The sequence below is a fragment of the Periophthalmus magnuspinnatus genome, chromosome 18 (assembly GCF_009829125.3).
Source record: "Periophthalmus magnuspinnatus isolate fPerMag1 chromosome 18, fPerMag1.2.pri, whole genome shotgun sequence".
Taxonomy (NCBI): Eukaryota; Metazoa; Chordata; class Actinopteri; order Gobiiformes; family Gobiidae; genus Periophthalmus; species Periophthalmus magnuspinnatus.
Window position 1 is genome coordinate 14,222,205 of NC_047143.1, and position 25,472 is coordinate 14,247,676.

The 25,472-nt window shown below is 39.1% G+C and overlaps 1 protein-coding gene across 3 annotated transcripts in view; it reads left to right on the plus strand.

Moving 5' to 3' along the window:
• LOC117386524 (RAS guanyl-releasing protein 2) overlaps positions 1–25,140 on the plus strand; it is a 93,090-nt gene extending 67,950 nt beyond the window's left edge. Inside the window, exons 11-17 of one of the 3 annotated variants that reach the window (XM_033983923.2) lie at positions 27–149; positions 3,161–3,276; positions 3,359–3,500; positions 10,848–10,884; positions 18,811–18,969; positions 20,041–20,103; positions 22,092–25,140. In XM_033983923.2, coding sequence (XP_033839814.1) covers positions 27–149; positions 3,161–3,276; positions 3,359–3,500; positions 10,848–10,884; positions 18,811–18,969; positions 20,041–20,099 — 636 coding nt within the window. In that variant the 3' untranslated portion in view covers positions 20,100–20,103; positions 22,092–25,140. Of the gene's footprint in view, positions 1–26; positions 150–3,160; positions 3,277–3,358; positions 3,501–10,847; positions 10,885–18,810; positions 18,970–20,040; positions 20,104–22,043; positions 22,063–22,091 lie in introns of those variants that run through there. The other 2 variants (XM_033983924.2, XM_055228935.1) reach the window with 2 other exon arrangements.
• Positions 25,141–25,472: the final 332 nt, after the last annotated feature.

Consider the following 25,472-nt stretch of genomic DNA (forward strand, 5'->3'; position numbering starts at 1 on the left):
TGGTGCTTTTACTTTTCATTTTACAGCAGAACTCCAGCCCCACCCCTCCTCCAGAGCCTAAGGCCACCATGATTGATGACTGGGCTGTATCGGTTAAGCCAAATGCGGACCCAACCATAATCAAGAAGCACATAGAGAAGATGGTGGAGGTATAAGACTTTGTCACCATTACAATCAATTGCTCGTACTTCATCACCAGCAACAGTCAGTCAAGTGTTGATTGCTATGGTAACTACAATCAAGGTTTGAAGTAGTCATCACGGTTTAACTGCATTGCTGAGGTAAAAACATCAATAATGACAGGTGAATACATCCAACACATTATCCGTGGGTTTCAAAATTATGACAAATTAGGACCGTTGCCAAAGCAATTAACAATTTTAAACAAAGTAGTATGTTTTTTGAATGGAAATGACATTTTTAGAGGCAGGTGCTCTACCACTTTTCCATATCACTTATCCACCTTTTCTTTTTTTTTAAGTAAGCAAGTATGATTTTGCCTCTTTAGATATTAGGCTACTTTTATGTGTACACCTGCTGAGTTATCAGCAACAAAGCTATCTGCATTGGTGTAAATGACCTGAGGGATCTTGGACCAAAAAAGTATAACAAAAATGAGATGCGCAGTGAATATTCTTTATTGCGTGTTTGAAACAACTTTTACACATCTGCTGTCCTCATGGAGCAAATATTAAACCTAAAAAAAATATAAAAATATGTTGACCACAAGGGTACAAGACAAAGGGGAAGGTATTTGAGCACCGCCTGGGCTCTGTCTGTGCACATTCCACACAGGAAGCAGAGAACATCAAATAACGAATGCAAGCAAAAGATTTGGGGAACAACCTGAGCTCACTACTGGTAAATAGTCTACTACATTTTAGCAGCAGAATACGTTTGTAGGTATTTAGCATTTGATTTAGTATTGGTTTAATATTAGGCTAACTGAAAATCTTCTGAAGAGATCCTTATTAGTGTGCAAATGCAAATACTTACTTCAGTATTAAGCTTCTCAAAATTGTAAAATTGTAAAAGAGGTGCTGGACTCTCCATTTTTCTGGCGTTGCCCACGGGGAGAGGCAGCGAGCTGGTGTGGGCTTGCTCATTGCCCCACAGCTCAGCCGCTTCGTGTTGGGGTTCACTCCGGTGGACGAGAGGGTTGCGTCCCTGCGCCTTCGGGTTGGGGACAGGTCTCTCACTGTTGTGTCGGCCTACGGGCCAAACAGCAGTGCAGAGTACCAGGCCTTCTTGGAGTCCCTGGGATGGGTACTAGACAGTGCACCGACTGGGGACTCCATTGTTCTCCTGGGGGACTTCAACGCCCATGTGGGTAACGACAGTGACACCTGAAGGGGCGTGATTGGGAAGAACGGCCTCCCTGATCTGAACCCAAGTGGTGTTTTGTTATTGGACTTCTGTGCTAGTCACAGTTTGTCCATAATGAACACCATGTTCGAGCACAAGGGTGTCCATTGGTGCACGTGGCACCAGGACACTCTAGGTCGGAGGTCGATGATCGACTTTGTTGTCGTGTCATCTGATCTCCGACCGTGTGTCTTGGACACTCGGGTGAAGAGAGGGGCTGAGCTGTCAACCGATCACCACCTGGTGGTGAGTTGGATCCGCTGGCAGAGGAGGAAGCCGGACAGACCTGGCAGACCCAAGCATATTGTAAGGGTCTGTTGGGAATGCCTGGCAGAGCCTTCAGTCAGAGGGGTCTTCAACTCACACCTCCGGGAGAACTTCTCCCTGATCCCGGGGGAGACTGGAGACATGGACTCCGAGTGGGCCATGTTCTCCACCTCTATTGTCGATGCAGCCGCTCGTAGCTGTGGTCATAAGGTCTGTGGTGCTTGTCGCGGCGGCAATCCCCGAACCCGGTGCTGGACACCGGAAGTAAGGGATGCCGTCAAACTGAAGAAGGAGTCCTATCGAGCCTTGTTGGCTTGTGGGACTCCTGAGGCAGCCGATGAGTACAGGCGGGCCAAGCGTGCAGCGGCTCGTGCGGTTGCAGAGGCAAAAAAATGGGGTTGGGAGGAGTTCGGGGAGGCCATGGAGGAGGCCATGGAGGAGGACTATCGGACGGCCTCAAAGAAATTCTTGCAAACCGTCCGACGCCTCAGGAGGGGGAAGCAGTGCTTCACCAACACTGTTTACAGTGTGGGTGGAGAGCTGCTGACCTCGACTGGGGATGTTGCCGGGCGGTGGAAGGAATACTACCTCAATCCCCCCGTCATGTCTCCCGAGGAGGAAGCAGAGACTGGGGACCTGGAGGCGGACTCGTCCATCACCTTTGCTGAAGTCACCGAGGTGGTTAGCAAGCTCCTCAGTGGCAGGGCTCCGGGGGTGGACGAGATCCGTCCCGAGTACCTCAAGTCTCTGGATGATGTGGGACTGTCTTGGCTGACACGTCTCTGCAACATCGCGTGGCGGTCGGGGACAGTACCACTGGAGAGGCAGACCGGGGTGGTGGTACCTCTGTATAAGAAGGGGGACCGGAGGGTGTGTTCCAAAATCAGACAATCTACGTTCCTACCATCACCTATGGTCATGAACTCTGGGTAATGACCGAAAGGACAAGATCGTGGATACAAGCGGCCGAAATGGGTTTCCTCCGCAGAGTGGCTGGGTGCACCCTTAGGGATAGGGTAAGGAGCTCAGTCACACGGGAGGAGCTCGGAGTAGAGCCGCTGCTCCTACATGTTGAGAGGAGCCAGCTGAAGTGGCTCGGGCATCTGCTCAGGATGCCTCCTAGACGCCTCCCTAGGGAGGTGTTCTGGGCATGTCCCACTGGGAGGAGACCCCGGGGAAGATCCAGGACACGCTGGAGGGACTATGTCTCTCAGCTGGCCTGGGAACGCCTTGGGATCCCACCGGAGGAGCTGGAGGACGTGTCTGGGGTGAGGGAAGTTTAGGAGTCCCTGCTTAGACTGCTGCCCTCGCGACCCGGCTCTGGATAAGCGGAAGAAAATGGATGGATGGATATAATATAGTTTTATATTATCTCCATAGATTTAATATCTCAATAGGTTTAATATTATATTGGAAGTTCTGATTCAACACACTCCTAATATATAATTTACTATGACATCCCAAGACTACTTATGAAATTGCATATAATAATTATGTCAACTAAACATTTAATGAACAACTTTTCCAGTCAGTCTTCAAGAACTTCGACACGGATGGTGATGGCCATATTTCCCAAGATGAGTTTGAGGCTATCCAGAACAACTTCCCTTACCTCAGCAAGTTCGGAGAGCTGGACAAGAACCAGTGAGACACATATAGATTTTATTATTTACCCTTAAATCAAACAGACAGATATTTATTGCCTCATAAACCTTTTTTCTGTCAGAGATGGCAAGATCAGCCGAGAGGAGATGATCGACTACTTCTTGAAGGCTAGCTCTCTACTCAACTGTAAGATGGGCTTTATACACACGTTTACAGAGGCTACGTATGTGAAACCTACATTCTGCGAGCACTGCGCCGGATTTGTAAGTCAACACACAATCCAATAAATGTAATCTGTCTAACCAGTACAAGCAAGTGAGAATCAATAGAATACTGAATTGGATCGGTGAACTTTGGCGCTTTAAAAGAAAGGGGAGAGATAGTGCATTTATTATAAATGTAGCAGGCCCTGTTTTTTTTTTTGTTTTTTGTTTTTTAATTAGGTTGATTCACCGTGTTTACAGTGTGTCGTAACATCTGATAGGAGGGACCAAAAAGACAGAACTCAGGGAAGGTTTAACAGTGTTTATTTACAGGAGTGCAAGTGAAAATATGACAGCAGATCAATCGGTGAATCGGGAGGGGTCGTTTGCCGTGATCCAAGGGTATCTGTGAGTAGCAGAGACTGAGACGGGACGAACGGTACCAGTAGAGAAGTGCAGGGTGGAGAGCTGAGCGGGTCCAGGGAGCAGGAAGTATCCAGCAAAAGTATCCAGTTTAGCAAAAGTCAAAAAGCAAAAAAAACATGAACTGAGCCAAGCAGGGAGTACCACAGAGATACGTGGACATGCTGGAGCTGAGTGTAAGGTCCTGGCTCCTCTTGTCCTACCCAGGTGCAGCTGATTGTAGATTAGCTCCAGGTGTGCATGGGAGGAGCCAAGATCTCCGCCCCAGCTCCAGGCTCAGAAACAGAAGGGAGGGGGAAAGAAAAAAAAAAAAAAAAAAAAAAAAAAAAAGGCAGGGCAGACAGGGATCGTGACACAGTGTTGTAGTTTTTAGTATGTGTTTGTTGAGTAACCTGTAGTGATTTTGGCATATGCTGATTTTATGAGTTTTACTAGCTACTGAGTACTGAATTTGTACTGCTGTGCTGTACCAAGGGTACTCACAGCCAGCTCAGTCCTTGTTATCTTACATCCTACATCATCAGAGGTATAATACTCCCTACAATGGCAGCATAACCAAAATGTTCTGTACTAGACTGGGAAATCAGATATTAATCATGACTAAAACTAGTATTGAAACTAAGTACTTGTTTGAGCAAGAATTGATAATTTTCCTGGACAGTTTTAGAAATATCTTGAGCTTCATTAGTAGGGACAATATGATAACATAAAGAAAGCACTATTATTTTGTCTCGAAAAAAAAATGGCACTTACATATATGTGAGCTGTAGTGCTTGTGTCATTATCTTGACACAAAAGAGGAGAAAACACTTCAAGGCACCCCAAATGTCACCATGGCAACGTAACATTTCAACTGATGAATCTGCCATCTCTGCATGATCGCCTCATATTAATGTATGTTGCATTTGCTCATATGGATTCCATAGATTCAGTCAATCACTGCTGGTATATAAAGCCTATTGTTCATATGGCAATAAAAGTCTTCTGATTCTGATTCTGATTCTGATATGTGCTCACCTTTCCCATTCCATCTCTCTACTCTACCTGTTTGGCTTTCCGTCAGCTTCAGCCTTCATCATTGCCAATTATCCTGAGTTATGACCGCTGGTGCAGTTGCATTCTGGGAAATATGGTGAGAGGTAATTGAGTGAGATGATTGGACTGGTGTGTAGTGTGTCTCTGAGAAGACCTATGTTATTTAGAGTTAGAATTCAGATGTGATGCAGAGTATTCAATTTTGATATTCGTAAATAGAAGGCATTTTAACTATTGAATCATCTCACCTCCCAAAAACTTGGATTAGGATTGGATTTTTTGGGTTTAATTGCAATCAGTGTAATCCCTAATCCATCCACAAATGGTCCATGTTAGAGAAGGTTTCGAACTTATCTCTACAACATTTGAAATCAAGACTTTTGGTTGCTATCCGGAAGACATTTTCTGTCTGGGAATACTGGTCTGAGAAGCTAGAATGTATACTGCACTAAGATAAGAGGAGCTATATTAGTACTACCCTAGGGAAGGAGTTTTACCCTAAAACCTGTCCTGTACTAGTTTACTTGCCTATGTATACTTGTTAGACTAGTTTTGTATTTTTTCTGCCCTATTGTTTTCTGACAGCTCTTAAGCACCTGATTAGACTGACCACTCCTGTTTAAAGAAATATTTTCTTTTTTGACAAAATCTACCTCCTTCACAGCATTTTCAAAACAACCTATCCCCCTGTTTAAAATGTGCACCTCGCTGTCTTCAAATGACTGATTTATAGCTTTAACGTGTTGATATAGTTTTTTTGTGTAGTGGTTGTTTAGTTTGCTCTATATAATTCTCCTTGTGGTGTATTCCTCATCACTGCAGTGGAATACACCACATTGCATGGTGTTTATGTGGCCTAGTTTGTCCCCTTCGGATAAACTAGGGGACAGTATTGATTGCATGATTAAAAAAGGACTCTACCCCGACCTCCATAAATTATAACTTTTCAAAGTTGAAGTACCCTTTTTTTTCACATACATTTGTAAATGCTGTTTTCTCCTCTCCTCTCTTTACAAAACTTTGTAAAAAAAAAACAAACAAAAAAAAACAAAACATAAATTTTCTGCATGCTGTCTAATTTGAAAACATTTTATAGATTGCAAGCTTGTAAGAAAGAGCCATGTGGGTCACTAACTAAGAGCTAACTGGCTGTGCAGGGGTGGTCCATCTTGCTTCACTGTCTGAAAAAGCTGTTCTAGCATAAAAAATACATGTATGTGCATACTCACCATTTGCCAAAGGGTTTTTGAGTGCAAGGAACAAGCAGTTGTAGATAAAGTACTCAATTTTGTTACTTAAGTAAAAGTATAGATACAGAGGTAAAAAGACACTCAATAAAAGTATCACATGAAAAAAATCCACTTAAGTACCCATTTAAAAATGTATTTTTAGAGTAAAAAATTAAACTATTTTAGAGATATTTTGATAAAGTGTGGTTAATTTGTTTAAGTGTTATTGAATGATATTGAGTGAAAAATGATACATATTTTAGTCAACAGTTGCAATATGAATCAGTTTCTTAATGTTTCTCATAAATTTAGTGTATTTTTTTTTTTTTTTTTGCTCAAAGCTTGAACTAAAAAACTTGAGTCAGGATATACCACAAACATGGTAAAAAATAACCGATCGAATCATATGAAAAAAATACTTTTTAAAAGTATTTTTAAAAGTATTTTTTTGGAGTAGAAAATGCAGATACCTGCTCTCTTCACAATATAGTGAAGTAAAAGTAAAAAGTATCCACTGTAAAATTGACTTCAGTAAAGTACAGATACTACTTTTACTTTGCCACCTTCCACCATTGGGAACAAGTTCAATAGATTTAAATACCTACTTCATCACACCATCCCATCTTTATCATAACAGCATGCATTTTGAACATTGCTGTGGTCTTTTCAATTACCCCTATTTCTGTATGCTCTCATTAGAACATGAGAGCCACATACTAATTAAATTGTCCACTTCCCCGTTCCGAACCAGTCTGCTAATTCTCTGTTACAAGTACCTGTTATAATCTGTGTTGACACATGGCTCTGCTCTGTCAAAATATACCAACAGATCAGAATGAAACTATAGAACACATCCATGCCACACTTGTTTACAAGCCATTCAAAACACCAAATTGTAATCGTTGAAGTTTGTTTTGCTTTGTTTTCTTTCTTTTTGTAATAAGAATTGAATTTGAATATTTTATTTTATTTATGTTAAAATAAATATTAAAAAGTACCATTTGCAAATCTATTCTTATGTGTCATTTAAAGAAAACTTAAAAAAAAAAACACACACATTACAAAACTACTAAGACAACCATATTGTCTGTTCTGTTTGTGGACTTCTAGGTGGATTTGCTGGAGTCCCTTCACAGCAAATAGGAACCTTAAATGGTTGTGCATTTGAATTCCAATTTGAATTCTTGCATGTTGTTTTAGGCTGTAGGAGGATTCAAACCCACAATCTCCTGGGTATGAGGCAGAATCAATTTCCACTGCTCCATGTAGGGTTACAAATTTTGCAATGATAAAGACTGAATTGAATCTAACAAATGAGCAAAGAAGAAAAAAAAGTTAACAATGTAAAAATGTACAGAACTAACTTTGAATACATTATGTAGCATTTGAGTGAGCTAGATCTTACTGGAAATTGTTGTAAAATTTTTGAACAAATCAACAAATCCTTCTGTATGATCTGTCAAAATTGTATTAAGTACAAGATATGAAATTTCTGTGTATATAGTTGCTTTTTAATGGTTTATCTTTTAGTCATCATGGGAGAAAATGCATTTTGAGAAAATGGCCCATATAAATCTATGGAAAGTTGATTATTGCCAGCACTGAAATTAATGAACCACATGCTGCAGCAGCTCTTTGGAACGCACCATCTTACCAACCCATTCTATCCCTCCATAGGGGTCTTCCTGCTCCCATTTGCTTTGCATTGTGTTTTGGATTGAACGGGTGCTGTAAAGGTCAGCTTGTGTGGGCTGCTCTGTGGTCCTCTCTGTATTTAGACCATCTCCTCCTCCTGCAGTACAGTCCATGTGCATGTGCTTTATGTGTGTGTGTGTGTGTGTGTGTGTGTGTGTGGAGAGGTCAGGATATTTGCTGTCCCTCAGATGTCCCTCTTTCATGTCATTGTTCCCCACTGGCTCATGGCCCCATTGATGTCCGCACGCTGCCCAATGGACTTGTCTCCTAAATGTTGGCCACCTAGTTTCATATTTAACCATGCAAAAATTTATGTATTAAACACTATGCATGTCCATGCATTTGGCGCAAAATCTCTCTTGCTCCAGTACAGACATATTATATAAGCAGCTCTGCAAAACATTTAAAATGTACTAGTTGTGTTGTTGTGAAGCATATTCACTCTTAAAAGGTATGTTCAGCTGACAGAATTAATTTTCCTTTTGCAGTATTTCTTGTAATGTTTTTTGACTGAAGTGGCTAATCAGAATTAACGCTTAAGCTTTAAAGAGTTACTTTCTAGTTAGACAATAACTTTCAACAAGAAGTGTTTTCTTTTTATAACACTTAGTTTGTTGGGTTGTGGTCGGAAGATTCTGGAGTAGACGCGACATTAAGTAACTGTGGTGACTAGCCCTCTGTATGCAAGGAAGCCCTGGGTTGGGTCCATGTTGTTCCAGGAACATTGGCTGGTTTGTAAATACCAGGGACCCCAGATTCTGAACCGGGATCAAGGTGCTTCCCTGGACCTGTTCATGTCTAATGAGAGTACCTGGAGGTAATCACCCTACTTGGTCATGGAACCGAACCAGGCACCTCTCAGAGATCACCACATGATCACAGTGCAGCCAAAAGAGACACTACCTTTACATGCACAGAGAAGTCAGAGTGCATTAAACTAACAAATTCAAAATCGTTTTTGAACCAAAACCTCCCAGGCCAGTGTACAGCTGGTCACAGAACTGAATAGCTGCAAAAGGGGGGCTACAAGATACTCAAGGGTGTCTAGTAATTTTGCCTTGGTACTAAAACTTTGCACCTGTAGTTGCTAATAAAAATGGCTGTTTTTATTTTTATTTTATTGTTATATTGGTAATTCTTTTATATACATAATTATTATTTTAATTTTGCTATTTGATTTTAGTCTAAATGTTGATTTACTGAACCAGTTGTTTTTATTTATAATTGTCGTAATGCTGGTGTAGGGTGGACCGAAGAGGTGCAGAACTCGGAGCAGATTTACAGTGTGTATTTACAGTTTGTGAAATAATAGACAAGAGTTCGCTAAATTGACAAGGAGCGAGGAACAGGGTGCGAGCCAGAGTCCAGGAATGCGTTGCGAAGAGCAGGGGCAGGAACAGGGAACAGCCAGGACCAGAGTGGGGACAGGACCGGGGACGGAGCCAGAGGTAACAGAGCAGGGGCAGTCCGGGGAACAGGAGCCAGAGCGGGAAACGAGAGGCATGCCGGAGTCCAGGACGAGACAAGATGGTGAAAACAAGGAGCAGACTATACCGAAGGAGCAGGTCAGGAACGGAGCCAGAGACAAGAAGCTGGGATGGCCGAGTGAGCAGGAATCTGAGGGGCAGCAAAATCCAGTAAGCATCAAAAAGGTAGGTAACAAAGAGTACAAAAACAGAGCTGGGACAGTCACGTTTGACACGCGGACGATCTGGCACAGAGTGTCTGGTCCTGGCTCCTCTTATCCATGGCAGGTGGCATTGATTGCGCTGATGGGATGCAGGTGCGCGCGGGAGGAGCCAGGAACTCCGCCCAGCTCCAGACTCCGGCAGGTGAGGGAGGGGGAGAAGCACACAGGGAGATAACACCAGGAGCAGAAATAAATGCCTCATGACAATAATGTATTTGTGCAGCACTTTGGAAACTGCATTTGTTTGTGAAATGTGCTATATAAGTAAAGTGGATTGGATTGGATAAAAATGGCTAGCATATGTATCAACACCCTTTTGATAGATAAGCAACACATCTTTACGCTGATCATTTGATTAGATTTATATTTAGGAACTGCAGTAGTTATTTGCTCTACTTGGATATCGGTAGGTTTTGCTTTGTGTTAGACTGCAACAAACAGACCTTATTTTATCATCACTGATGACCTAAATGTAGTGAGTAAACGTCTAAACTTTGTCTGGCTGTTTCTTACCCCATGCAGTTGAATGCCTCTCCTAATCTGCGCCTAACATAAATCAGACAGCACTGTTCCATGCAGGGACTATCTGAGTATGTATCAGCTTCTTGAGATATATTTTTGGGATCTTTGAGATTTGAATTATGACACCTCAATCGTAGTTTCTGAGTTTATATGCATTTTGATAAATCTGTTTAAATTGGACTAGGCCAGTTATCCAGTTTTCATGGTGTGCATGTAAACATAGTCACTGCAACAGTGAGAAGGTAATGAGTCCTGACAAAGTAACGCTGAACAAATTTACACTTCTAGAAGAGATATATATATATATATATATATATATATATATATATATATATATATATATATATATATATATATATATATATATATATATATCTGCAATCCTTCTTGGCACTCAGAAATTTAATCATTAAATGACTAAACTAAACAGACCATGTGAACAAGGATGCCACTTGAAATACTGATTGAAGAACACTTAATACAACAGTTCAACAATAATGCTTTCTCTTCTTTGATATTTGTTTTGTTGAAATTAAGGAAGCTTCAAGTGAAAAAGAAAAACAGATACAAAACATTAAAAAGTGAGAGTGCATCACCAAATGCACAATGTCTCCTCGTAGACCTAATGTTTTGTATCCTCTTTGTTTCATCATTTCAAACAGCCAGACACTCTTTTTCATTAAGAGCTGTAGTGGAGATGTGGCTGCTGACTAGTGATAATTGGTGTATTTGTGCTTTTGTAGGCTAGAAAGAAACATTTAATTAGTCCTCAACCTTGTTTTTTTTTCTTTTCTTTTTTTCTGTTTTTTACAGATATGGGGATTCTACAAGCAAGGTTACAAGTGTAAAGGTAAGATAGGCTTGGGTGTGTTAGGGATACTATCTCCACCAAAGCCTAGGCACTTGTGACTGTGAAGAGAAGAAAATGGAGAGGCTGAGGAGGTGAATTGTTCTGCTGCCATGGTCATGGAATGTAGAAAGTTTGGAAAGACAATCTTCAAATGAATGTGGGTTGAGAGGGAATGTTGATAACCTTCATCCATCTATCCATTTTCTTCAGCTTATCTGGGGCTGGGTAGTGGGGGCAGCAGTCTAAGCAGGGAGTCTGAGACTTCCCTCACCACAGACACGTCCTCCAGGCCAGCCGAGAGACATAGTCCCTCCAGCGTGTCCTGGGTCTTCCCTGGGCCTGCTCCTGATGGGACATGCCCGGAACACCTCCCTAGGGAGGCATCCAGGAGGCATCCTGAGCAGATGCCTGAACCGCTTGAGCTGGTCCCTCTCGAGCCATGTAGGAGCAATGGCTCTACACTGAGCTCCTCCCATGTGACCAAGCTCCTCACCCTATCCGTAAGGGTGTGCCCCACCACCCTACGGAGGAAACCCATTTCCGCCACTTGTATCCACGATCTTGTCCTTTCGGTCATTACCCAGATCTCATGACCATAGGTGAGGGTAGAAATGTATACTGACCGGTAAATCGAGAGCGTTGCCTTTCGACTCAGCTCCTTCTTTACCACAACAGACCAATCCTCCAGTTAAGCTCACGCTCCATCCTTCCTTCACTCATGAACAAGACCCCGAGATACTTGAACTCCTCCACTTGAGGGAGAGATTCACCACTCACCTGGAGAGGGCAAGCCACCTTTTTCCGGTCGAGATGTTGATAACCTGTTTTATTTTATTCTATTTTATTTTTAGCTAATGTAAAAAAAAAAACAACCCTGATACAATAGATATAAAAAAAATGATACAAAACACACCTTAAGGTATGTTCCTGATGGAGGAATAGCTTTGTAATATAGTTGAAGGCTATAGAATGTTTGTCCATAATGACTCCTTTAAAAGCTTTTTAATTGTAATTATTTAAATATGACTATGGTATTTCATTTAGGATCACTCAGCCAAGACTGTCCCTAATTAGCACTACCAAAATGTTTTTTCAATTCAAATGTGTAAAGTCAGCAGAGGTTTGACCAAGTATGAGGAAGTAACCTAAGTATAAGGTCTTTCTCACACCTGTTAAGTGGTAGTTCTTGGGAAAAAGTTGAGAAGAACAGTAAATAAAAAAACAAAAATGCAGGAACTAGGAGTGAGTTCAAAACCAGAATCCTTTTACCAATGCCATCAACACTATCCAAAATGCAGAATCTATGTAGAAACCTGGAAGGCATTTTTCTGGCAGATTAAACTTTCATCTAACAAAATATTTTTTTTATTAATTTTAATTTTATTTTGTCTAATCATAGCTATTGTGTAATTTAGACAAGTTTTGTTTCTTGTTACTCATAGAAATCATAAAAGCCTCATAAAGGCTTGTTGGATGCAACTTGAGCAATGGATGTCCCAAGATGGCCACCACGTCACATAGACTCAAACGCAGAGACTTTAGTGTCTATATTTGGTCATTTTATTTTTATAATCAACAATGCAGGAAAAAAGTATAAACCTTTCACAAGTAAAGCTCACTTCTTCAAATGTGTTACTTTAGATAAGCTAGCAGCCAATGACTGTAAATGTGACAGTTACAACCGTAGACTGTATATATAAATGGACATAGCTAATTTGCTAGCCACTACTACAAATATACAAGTCAGTTGTGTGATCTGGTATTAAACGTTCCAGTATCAATGATTAACAAGAAGGTGAGGTATTCTGGCAGTTTTTGAAGTAGTCCCTTATAGATACTTTTCATAGAGTGCTTTTTTCTTCTAATAAACTGTGATGGCCAACCCAATTTTTCATAGTGAATACAGTGATGGGTTTCAAATCCATCACCTGTAATAAAAAAAATAAATAAATAAGGGCAAATAAGGGTAAAATTGTGTATCCAATGGTTCCAAAGCAGCGGCTAAAGTCTGCATGTACACCACATCCCCATAATCCAGTATGGATATTGGATATTTATAAGTGTTGGATATTTATAAGTGTTGAATTGTCGTAACGACTGACAGGGGGACCAAAGATTCAGACTTGGGTGAAAAGTTTAAACAAAGTTTATTTACAGACAAGGGAATGCAACTGAAGGTTGATGGAGCAGTCTTCGAGTGGGTCATGGGTAGTGGGATCAGAGGCTAAGATTGAAGTCATAAATGCAAAAAACAAGACTGAGCCAAGCAGAGCAGTACCATAGAGCAGGGGTGCTCAGATATTTTCAGTATGTGAGCTACTTTTAAAATGATCGTGTCTGAAATATCTACCACCTAATACAAAAATGTTAAACATATATTTATTTGCAAATGTATTATGAATTCTTACATGTACAGTGCATTTTGATGTACCTTGCACAACGTCATGAGATAATACTGCGCAACACAATTGAACTTCTTACATGTTCATAATTACTTGTATGATGATTACTGCTCTGATGACTTGGACTGAATGGAATCAGTGAAGGACACATAGTTCGGGCAGTCGCTTCTGACAGCCAGGAGTAAAATTTTTCATTTGAAAGAGATAACAGAGCTAATCATGTTGATTACGGTTTTGTCTTTTTTATAGCCATAAAAAAAAATTTAAACGAAGTATCAGAATTTACTGCATTTTTTCACAAAACTACTTCTATTTTACACATCACATCATGATATTTTTTCTTTTACGCATCGAATAAATGACCCGCAGCCCCCGCGCTCTCATTCGTCACCTTCGAGGGACAACAGAGGCAGATTACCGTAATGACGGTAAAATATTTAGATAGCCCCATGTCTCCGCTTTGAAACGCCGTTTGAATTTACATGAGAGCACGACTGGGCGCGGAGTTACGCTGCTGGAAAGTCCACAACCGCACTCTATCTGCGACGATAGGATCCGACGCTATAGGGTTAAACTAACTCGCGCTTGTTTATGCGTGTGCAACGCCCCTGATGTGACCTAGAGTCAGGTGTAATCTGACTGGTTGTCCTGTATATTAGTCATGTGACTGGATGGCTGACGGGAGGAGATCTACACAAAATGCCTTCGCAATCGACTGGTAGATTGTGATTAACGTAATGAACACCCCTGCCATAGAGGATATGCAGGTGATCTGGCGCTGAGTGTCAGGTCCTCGGTCCCTTTGTCCTCCCCAGGTGCAGCCTCATTGTGGATGGGTTGCAGGTGGAGCCAGAATCTCCGCCCAGCTCCAGGCTCCGACACAGAAGGGAGTGAAAGACAGCACCAAAACATAGGGCCGACTGGGATCTTGGCGTGAATCTTTCAATCAATGTACCATTTAGCACATAAAGATTTGTAGCTTGGACATTACTTGAACATTTCTTAGAAAAAAAATCACATACTTAGTTTTATTTGCATTCAAATACAGTTTAAGATTTATTTATTTTCATTGAAATTTTATTGCAGTTTTAAAAGCACCTGGTCAGCAAAGGAAGCTCTTGCATACAAAACAGCGTCGTCTGCATATGAATGTATGAGGCTTTCTCTTAAATTGCTATTAGTGGAATTGATCAAAATAATAAAAAGTAGGGGGCCAGCCACTTCATACCTGACTGCAAACCGCCCCAGCGCCTGCTGCATATCCTGGCTGTTGAAGCCACCAGGACAGCAGCGATGAGATCCTGTGGTTCCCAAATTGGACCCTCTCTGGCCCCTGGCTGCACCTAGAAATTTTGTCCATAAATACAATGAACAGAACCGGTGACAAAGGGCAGCCCTGGCAGAGTCCAACATGCACTGGGAACAGGTTTGACTTACTGCCAGCAATGCAAACACAGCTCCTGCTCCGATCATACAGGGACCGGAGAGCCAAAGGGCAAAGGGCCCTGGACTCCATATTCCTGGACCACCTCCCAAAGTGTACCACAAGGGACACGGCCGAATGCCTTCTCCAGATCAACAATGGACTGGTTGGGCAAACTCCCATGAACCCTCGAGGACCGGATGGAGAGTATAGAGCTGGTCCAGTGTTCTGTGACCAGGACGAACACTGCACTGCTCCTCTTGAATCCGAAGTTCAACTATCAGTTGGATTCTTCTTTCCAGTACCTTGGAAGACCTTACCAAGAAGGCTGAGGAGTGTTATTCCCCTGTGGTTGGAACACACCCTCCCCTCTCTCTTAAACAGAGGGACCACCACCCTGGTCTGCCTGTCCAGCAATACTGTCCCCGACCGCCACACGATGTTGCAGAGACGTGTCAGCCAAGACAGCTCCACAACACCCAGAGTCCAGAGACTTAAGGTACTCGGGATGGAGCCTTGCCACCAAGGACCACTATTTATTTCTCTTTTTGTGAAAACATGCCCAATCCAAATCTGACCTAGTTGTGTGTGCAGTTTTACAGACAGTATTCCTTTCTCTAATTAAACTTTCAGTTTCTGAGTTGAACCAAGGATTGTTACAGTTTTCCATTTATTTTTTTCTTTTAGGTGCATATCGGTCTACAATTTTATTAAATACATTAATAAAAAAATGTTAAGGCTATATCAGGGTCATGGAATGCAGATGTTAACCTGATATTAGTATCAGAGATGAAGGCTTGTTTATATGATCTTCTAACCTTTACACATGGATGTGTCTTTTTCACTATTGTATTTCAAATACATCCAATTGGACAATGGTCACTAAAATCCAGTGGAAAAACCCAATTTGCCTTATAATTATGGGGTTTGTTAAGATTACATTTATGAGTGTGCCTTTATTTAAATTTCTAGCATCAGGTCTAGTCGAAATATAAATTAATTGTGTGAGATTTAGGCCATTGGTTAGGTCTTGGCCAGTTAATATTTTTTATCACCCATTATTAGGACTTCATAATTTTCCAGTTTAGAAAGCATCATGAATAGATCATTAAGAGCATTTTTAGCTGCTGAAGTTGCACGATAAATACCAGAAATAAGCAATTTTTTTATCAGCATCATTTATTTAGCAAACAGACAGAGGCAGATATTCAAACATGAGAATAAAAGGAAAGTACTATAACTATATAATTTTCAATACGAGCTTCATTTGGCTGGAGCAAAACGTTATGGGTGATGTCACACTCCCTTAGTCCACTTCTTTATACAGTAGATAGTTAAAACCCAGTTAAGACTACAAAATAAACATTTATATTGGTAATAAAGATATTTAAACTAACAAACCTTAAGTAGCAGAAAACTATTGTTACCATGTTTTCAGTCCTCATCATTCATAAATTATTTGGTAAAATCCATTTTGACATGCAAACTAACTGTTAAGTGTAATAAATGTTAGCGGCGACTCGGGGGAGCACTACAGCCAATTTATGCATTTAATATGGTGAAACTTGTTGCTATATTGTATAAAATATATACCTAATTGATATAAAATAAAAGTTAGTAAAACATTTCTTCTGGCGGACCTGAAAATGCATTGATTCTTATGATAGAATGCTCAAGTATCCTGGCCTAATATGGTGGTCATTCTGTCAGAACTAGCACCATAGGCTCAGCAAACTAGCGCAGGTTTTATGATGTCTATGCTTGTTACTAACATTATGGTTGCTAGGTAACAGTTATGAAATTACGTCTATATCATCTACGTCATCTGCTAAAAATGATAAACTTACACTAAAAACAAAAACCTACACAAAACTAGGCATAATTTGAAATATAATGATGTTAACTATGTTTGTTGTAGTATTTTAATTTGTATTCCTAATTTAGCATTTATTTTCTACTATACAGTTTTTTATACAAGCAACCATACCAAATAATGATGTCTCTCTGTTTTCCTATTGTGCCTGGAGGTAGTATCCTTAACTTATAACCCGTAAACAACCTTATAAATCTAAATCTTACCTTTAGCACCTATATCTAACCTCAGCAAATACAACTTATCTCAAATGCTCATAATGGACTTGAACACAGTATTTGCTCTTCCTGATAGCTCAGTGTTTGACCAGGCTGTTTCCATTTCTCAGCACACACAGCCAACCCCATTCATTTATCTGTGAAAACCATCTTTCCCACTGCAACCTCCTCTGCTCTGAGTCAAGAAGTAATATTGTGCAAACTAAATAGCTTATTCCTGTTTTGCAGTAGATGCTTAGCAATAGTTTTGTTTTGTTTTTTGCAAATATAAGCTTTTTTGCATTATTTACAGTTATGATTTGAGGGAGAAGAAAGAGTAGCCTATTTTTTCAAGCTTTTGCCAAGAATTGTTTATTTAGCCTAGCCCTATGGCATTGCAGATGAAAAAACAAAAGACAAAACACACACACACTAAAATATCCATGCTTTTTGGTGGCAAATACATAGCAAAAGTCACCTTATAGTTGGCCAACATCCAATACTGCTATACTACAAGTTATTTTTATTTATTTGTTTATTTTCAGAAGTAGCTTTCTACTAATACTACAACAAATTAAATAAAGAGTTAATGAACATGGTGAAAAAACGTATTAGAAAAAAAACAAACACACATTAAGTAGATTTTGGTTGACAAAATATGCAAAAAAAAAAAAAAAAAAAATGCTAGTACACAATGTATCGCCAGTGTTGCATGCAGACAAGCTCATTATAACAGGTTAATTTCACGTGGGCTAATGGCGGTGCATTGAAAAGCTAACATGCTCAGACATCAGACTGTGGTAGCGTAGCAACAGCAGTAATTAACAGTGGTCCTGGTGGAGTTGAGTTGTGGGAAAATATGACAAGACAATGGGCTGAAGCTGGTGCTTCAGATATTGCTAAGCCTAATTGAAGGTTGGAGTTTAAATGAGGTAATATTTGTGTTATTTGAATAGGCAGACTTACTTACTATTAAACTTGTTGTACCTGATTTGTACTGCCTCATAAACAAGTTATTTTTTTAACAGTTTACTGAGGCTGTCCTAATTATTATTATGAGTTTATAAATGCTTTTCACAATTTTTAAATTGGAGTTTTGCCGGCAAGGAAAAGCCAAAATCAACTAGCATGCCAACAACTTATCAGCATTACTTCTTGGTTCGCGGATGATAAAAAGGGAAAAACAAATTTTATTTTATTATACTTACTTACTATACTTACTTATTACTTACTTACCAAAAAAAAAAAAAAAAAACAACAACAAAAAAACAAATCAGACACAGCACCTTTTAACAATGTTCTTATGTCAAACGAAAATCATACCTTGAGTTGTGTTTTGTTCACTTCATGTATCTTTCAGTAGTACTCAATATGCTCTCTTTGGGAATATTAACAGATTAAGCTCCTCCATGTTTCTAAAGTCTATACACCTCTAGACTTTCTCAAATTGCCTCCGCTTCCAGTACTGAAACAGGAGACGAGAATATTGCTTAAAGATAAGGTGCATGCTAATAGTTGTTAGGATTACCGTGATAGCAATCTAAGCATGTGAAACATGCTTATATATTCACTGTGGTGAATAATTAGGATGCTCTGAATTCATAAGGCAAGTGAGGAATAGATTTGGACCAGTGCAAACCTTTTAAAACAATCTAGTTTTGTTTTGTACAGTGCCTTAGGTAACAATTTAAGGTTGCACAACAGTTTTTAAGACATGATGATTTGATTATTTATTGCTCTGTCATCTTCCATCACCCTCAGACCTCTCCCGGTTCACTGAGCTACTATCCAATAGCATTAGCCTCACCTCCTGCATGTGTAACTGTTCGTGTTGCTGCAGCTGCCCCAAGTTAGCATCTCCGCTAGTCCAACCGTTTGTCCCCACTATGTTTATCCCTTTAACTGACTTGCCCAATTCTCCGTTCTGTCTTTTGTCCCGCCACCGCTCTTCACCCCTCAACCGCCTGCCCCACCGAAACCTATCCCTGTCCCGGGCGCGCTCCCTGCCCCCCTGTCTGTTGCCCCCTGCAGCCTGTGGAGTGAACTGTCACAAAGCATGTCGTGGTCGTTTGGCGGTGGAGTGCCGGAAGAGGACCAAGAGCATCAGCCACGAGAACCCTCCTGCACTATCAACACGCTCCTACAGTTTCCCTCTGCCCGCAAACACCCCACCCAGCCTGCAGGACTCAGGTGAGCTGACCCAGTTTCACAATAACAATACATATCAGTTTATACTTTTATGTACTGTGATGTACATAAAGAGAGGGTAAAACATTAAACAAAAATATGATCTGATTATCAGAATTGTTATCAGAAAAATAGACAAAACAGAATAAATTAGAAGCAAAAAATAGGAAGGAAAGTGCCCTATATTTAACACACCAGGATCTATCTTGTCATCAGACCAATTATAGGGATGCATTTTGGTTTGGGCCAAAGGCCAAGTGCTAAAACAAACCAAAACAAACATAGTGGTGGATGTGCATTTTATACATTTTTCTTGCAACTAGATTTATAAAAAGTTAGATTTCGCTGCTTCTTCCACTGTTGTTATACATCTCCCAATCAGCAAATTATTCTGAATTATTCTGAATGTTTTGCCTTTTCTCAGTCGGTTTCATCACAAGCAATCCCAGACTGTTAATAAAATAAATACATAAAAAAAAAAAAGTGTAACTCCATTCAGAGTGCTTATCAATCTGGCTTTTGCCACCCCATTTTCTTTTTACCTTCAATGCTTCTGAGGCGAGGACACCTGGACTTTGTTCCTAGCATCATTCATTTACTCATTTTGCATTTTCTCATATAAGCTCTTGCCCTTAATCTAAAATGTTTACAATTCTAGAAAATTAACAGCCTATTGATTTTAGCTAACATTAACATAAGTGCTGAAACTAACAAACAGACAATCACTTAGCTCTATATCCAAACACCATCTCCCTAATTGACATCTCCCAGAATCTGCTGCACTTTCCGTGCAGAAGGGCACTCCACCTCTCCTCTGGTGTGACATTTCAGAGACACGCAGGCACAATACTGCTCCATTTGCATTGGTAATGTGATTGGACCACTGCAGCAGGGCCGATGAGTCACAATCCCACCAAATGTATAATCCAGGCAAGGTTTAAAATGCGATCAAAGAGGCAGACAATAGTGCTGTATGGATTGACATGGATCAGGCATTTGTTTAGCTTTTAGAACAATTGTTGCCTTATTTTTGTGTATGACCAATCAATGTTTTCTGTCTGAATCTGATTACAGTAATTGAGGAGGAGGATATCGAGACGGTGGAGGAGGGTGTGTTCGATGTGCACCTATAACCAGGTAAAACAAGACTGGAATGGTGAAGAATGTTAGTGGGTGAAACAAATCAGATAACTGGAATAATCAGATATCCCTATCATTAGATCTGATTTTTGGTCTTTACAACACAAAAGCCATCTGATCATCAAAAACACCTGGTGACATGTGTCAGTTAATCCATAGATTTCAATGTAACTAAATTAGAGTAAAGTATAAAGAATTATAAAATAACTCTGTAACATTTTCTCTGTCATTTTGGTCATTGCCACATTAGTTTACCACTTTTTTGCGTCATTTCCCTTGTCAAAACCTGTGCAAATGTGTGAAAGAATTCAAGTGTATGAATTCTTTCACACCCTTGCACGGGTGTGCAAGTTTATATGACATTTCAATAATCTGACAATTTCGGATTATGTTAACATCACCAGTAATGGACTAGATTTTAGGGGGGGGATTTCCTATCACTAATGAAATCCGGTTTCCAAAAATAAATGTATTAAATTCTGCTTGATTAAGTGCACAGTGTTAGGATGGGAAGGTGAGTTATTTACAGGCATTATAGTATTTTTTTTAATCATGAAATAGTTGTACTATTTGTATGCTGTTTGTGCATTCTGTGTTTTTGTATGTCTGGAAATTATCTTTGGTCTGGTACAAAGGTGTCTTAGTGGTCCTGAGCAGGGTCCCTGTAAAATAAAATAAAAATTATTATACAGCGTATTTTCTCACTAAACCAAATGTTGGTCATTCAGTCATAACTTTGGACAGCACCAGGGATACAACTGCTATTGGTAAATGGGTCACATTTTTATATAGTGCTTTTCCACCCTCACGGCACTCAAAGTGCTTTACATTAAGGAACCACTCTCCCATTCACACACCAGTCTACACCGACAATGGGGGCAAGATGAGTTAAGTGTCTTGCACAAGGACACAATGATAGTATTCATCTGTGGGAGGAATCAATCCTCCAACCTGTGGGTCAGTGACCGCTCTACCAATGATGTTTATGTAAGAGGGGGATTCAAACTGCCAACTTTCAGATTAGGGGACAAACCTTCTACCAACTGAGCTACTGCCCCTGATAAACTACTCACGTTTCCTCTCGTTTTGATGAAGTACACTGGATTAAAGTGTGATTGTGAGTCTGAATGCAAGACACAATCTGGAGTTTGCATCTATCGTACGTTCAACTTGAATAGTTTGTAAATTCCAAATACTGCAATTATTTATTCATTTAATTGAAAATAATGTCACTTGAGAACAAAACATATGTTATATGCAATATACGAAACTACAGAGTTGACAATAAAAATATATACAAAATCAAAATTGGACATTTTTTGGTGCTTAATAAATATAATAACAAAGTAACTACGTATACAATAGTAGTTACAAAAGTAACTATGTATACAATAGTGTTCAAATGAGGATAACAAAATTCTATAGACTCCCAGACATACAAGAGTCGCTCATGCATTTTCTCATGCTTTAGTGTACAATGCCTCACATATTTTGATTACTGCTAAATTTGTATTGCTAAGTTATTACTAGCTACAGCCCAAATCAAACCAATGGAACAGAACTCAGTGAGCTAGACAAGCATCTTTATTTATGTTACTAATTCATTACACTATAACTATATCTCTTTCCTTGTCATAATGGACCTGCATCCCACTATTTAATCCCATTACATTTTAAATTATTCATAGCTTCTCCAATGCTTGTGGCTAATTTTGATTAATAAGGCTATTCTAAATCCCATTTGAATCATTTCACCCACTGCCTTGCTAATAGCTATCATTATTTGTTTCACTCCAGCTTCAGAAATTCGGAAATATACTCCCAAAACTGAATTTCCATACACATAATCTTTATTTCACAGATGCATAATATCCTAAAGGTAGTCAGTCTATCATACATGCTACGTTAATGCATTTTTAATTGTTTTTTTCCTACAGCGATAGCACCTGTATTGATTCAAATGGATTACAATGTGTTTATTTTAGAATCCAGGCAACGAGAAATGAGGAACCAAACTGAGAATGTGCTACTTCAAAGTGAGGAGACTACAGGATATGTACAGACTGCCCCCTAGTGGACTTTCAATGACGGTGCAGATACAAACAAATGAATTTGATCATTTTTTAAAGGTCATATATTATGCTAAAACCAAATGTAAGGAGTTTAAAACCACATTATAGTGTAAATTGTAAGGATGGTCCGATATGGATTTTTTTTAAAAGCCGATATTGATATCCAAGGTGTAATGCCATGGGCGATAACTGAGATTATTAGAAAGCAATGTTACAATTTTAAAGAGGGGGTATTTTGCAAAAAACAATGTTTTTGTATTTAAAAAAAAAAAAAAACATTATACAAAAAATCATAGTTCACGATCTCTCCTGGGTACCATTCACACCCTCCTCACGGTTAGCTATAAGATTCTGTCCAATGCTCAACCCACAAGGCTACGTCATCCATGCTCCCACACGGCAATTCTCCATAAATATAGCAACGTATGATACAGAACTGTACACAACAACTTGACAAACCTGATGTGATGTGCAGTAGTTTCATTGGCGAGATACATGCTGATTGTGTTGTGATAGCGCTCTGAAGGAGGAGTGACATACCATGGAGATGGCTCAGCAAAGGGAGAAGAGGCTCAGAGTGCTAAAAACAAAAGCAAAACTTATAAAAAACATGTTTATAAGTTGTTTTCAGCAAGCATTTTCAAAACAATAAAAGATACCATGGTCATCTAAATATGTTATGTGTTTGCAGTTACCCTATTGTGGCGGATTCTATCATTGCCGATAGAGCGCGGTTGCGGAATTTTCATTACCGTAACTTTGCAACCAATTGTGCTATCATGTAAATTCAAATGGCATCTCAAAGCAGAGGCATGGGGCTCTTTAAATATTTTACTGTCATTGTGGTAATCTGCTAACGTTGTTCCTTGAATATGACCAATCGGAGTGCAGATGCCGCAGGGATTTTCCCAGTCGGTTATGCGACGCGTTAAAGGGAAAATACGGATATTTAAAAAAGAGGTAGCTGTGTGGAAAAAATTGAATATATTCTGATATTTCCTTTAACGTGATTTCAATAGCTAAAAAAGAATAAAAGTCTAGGCGAGCAACATTGGTCTATAATGTGCTCAGTCCTTAAAGGGTTAATACCCCCCTCTCTGGCTCAAAAAACTCACTTTTCACAATAATAACAAACACATTTGTTTCATTTATGCTCACCACCTTTTGTCATATAGTGGTACTACATGCAACTCCTTTGTGTTTTTATAGTACATACCCCTGTTCTAGAATTGTTTTTATTATTTCACCACTATACAGCTAATGGGCTAATGGGTTGCACACAATGCATAATACAGGAAAAAATATGATAGAAGGCAAAACATCATTCAGTGTATTGTATCACCACATTATAACGGCGTGGTATAATGTGGTGCTACTTCCTACTTAGACCAATGAGATCATCAATGGTTATGTTTAGATAAGCATTCTATTGATCGAAGTTCAAGAAGAAAAAAATAACTGCTTCTACTTGCAAGCTATTTTCCTTTAAGTGTATAAGACTCCTAAGTATCTCTGTCAACAACATGTCCAGGCAACATCTTAAGTACTTCTTACATTTTCAAAAGTACATTTAATAACACCAATTTTGCTGTCTGAACAAATACTGTTTTGTCTTCGCAGCAACAAAAGAATGAGAATAGCATGAACCTTTAAAAAATCTATATGTGTACATGATTTGTTTACCCTTTGTAGTGCTATTGTTTGTAGCAGTCAAACATTGGAGTACTGTGAATGTAGCACATATATCGATATATATATATTTGTATTTACTTTATATACGTTTTTTGTTTTTGTTTTGTTTTTTATTAATTTATGTAGAGAAATCCTGAAGAGTGTCCAAAACAAAATGTGGGTCTTGTGTGCATTCAGAGATATGTGTAAAAATGGAGGCTAGTCAAAGTGACTAAATATAAATGAAAGGCCCTGTACCTAAATGTTTTTGTTGTAGTAAAGTATTTGCCCCATAAAGTTTATTCTAAAGGCAAAAAAAAGAGAAAAAAAAAGTGAACTATGTGCAAAAATGTACGCTGCATATTATCTGCATTGCAATAAAAAACATTTTTTATTGACTGCAAACCTCTGAACTACATGCTAGAATTGGTTGCTGTTGTTAACACTCCTTGTGAGTCCATAACAAGCTTGTTGTGGATGTTGCCATGATAAACTCCCCTCTACAATCATTCATGCGTATAAATAATATAAAAAGAATAAAACTAAACAAATTTGGTATAACTTCAGTACAGGGCCTTTAAGGTTGAGACAGAAATGATTTTATATGAAACTAAATGAAATATGGAGTATGAAGCTGTATCTTTTATAAAGTCTAAAACTTTAAACTTTTATTGTGGAGATAGGAATCATTTTAAAGTGGGACTTAACACCTAAACTCTTCCCACAACCACTTTTCAAATAGAGCTGCTAAACTGGGCAGTACCTGGAGAACTACAGAAAGTGATTGGTCTGCTAGGTATCCACACTTTAAACTTTGCCCCTGCAACCAGGTGTTTGTAACCAGAGACACCTGGTTGTCATCAGGGTAGTGTTGCATAATGTCACGTAGTACTTGAAATTGCAGTGGCTACTGATTGTTTTGACAAAAAGCTGCAAATGTATGTAGTTTGCAATAAAATAAAATTAAAAAAAATGATTTGGAATGGTAGATGATGCTATTAAAACACCATCTACAGAGTTTAGTAGCGAAAAATTGGATTTAGGGTTTAGTCCCAAACTAAGAGAAGAATCCTTGCTCCTTTATTGTGCATTGTAACTGTATTTTATTGTCACATTGGGAACTACAATTGAGTGCATAAGCCTGGTTATATGTATGTCATATTTAAATAATATAATGTAGTATAAACGGTGCACAGCTCAATGAAAGATGTGTTAGTATTAAACTTTTGTAAATTGAAATGTCAGTATGATGTAATGTTATGAACTTTTGTGAATAAAAGTGATAGAACAGAGACCTGTGTTTTATATTTTCCATTTATTCATTCTTTCATTCTTGACCTTGTCATGAAAAATTACCTACTGAAACTAAACCCAAGACAGAGGAATTTAGGAGCAGTATCCTGTGACTTGAACATTGCAAAATGGAAAGGGAACATATTATGTAAAATAAACTTTTCTGAGCAGAATTACTCAAGTAAAAAGAATCCCATGAAAAAATCTACTTAAGTAAAAGTATTAAAGCACCCGTTTAAAAATTTACTTAAAGAGGAAAAATGAAAAGTATTTCAGAGTGATTTTGCGGTGTTATAAGGCTTGAAGTAATTTTGAAGAAGTTTTGTTCAA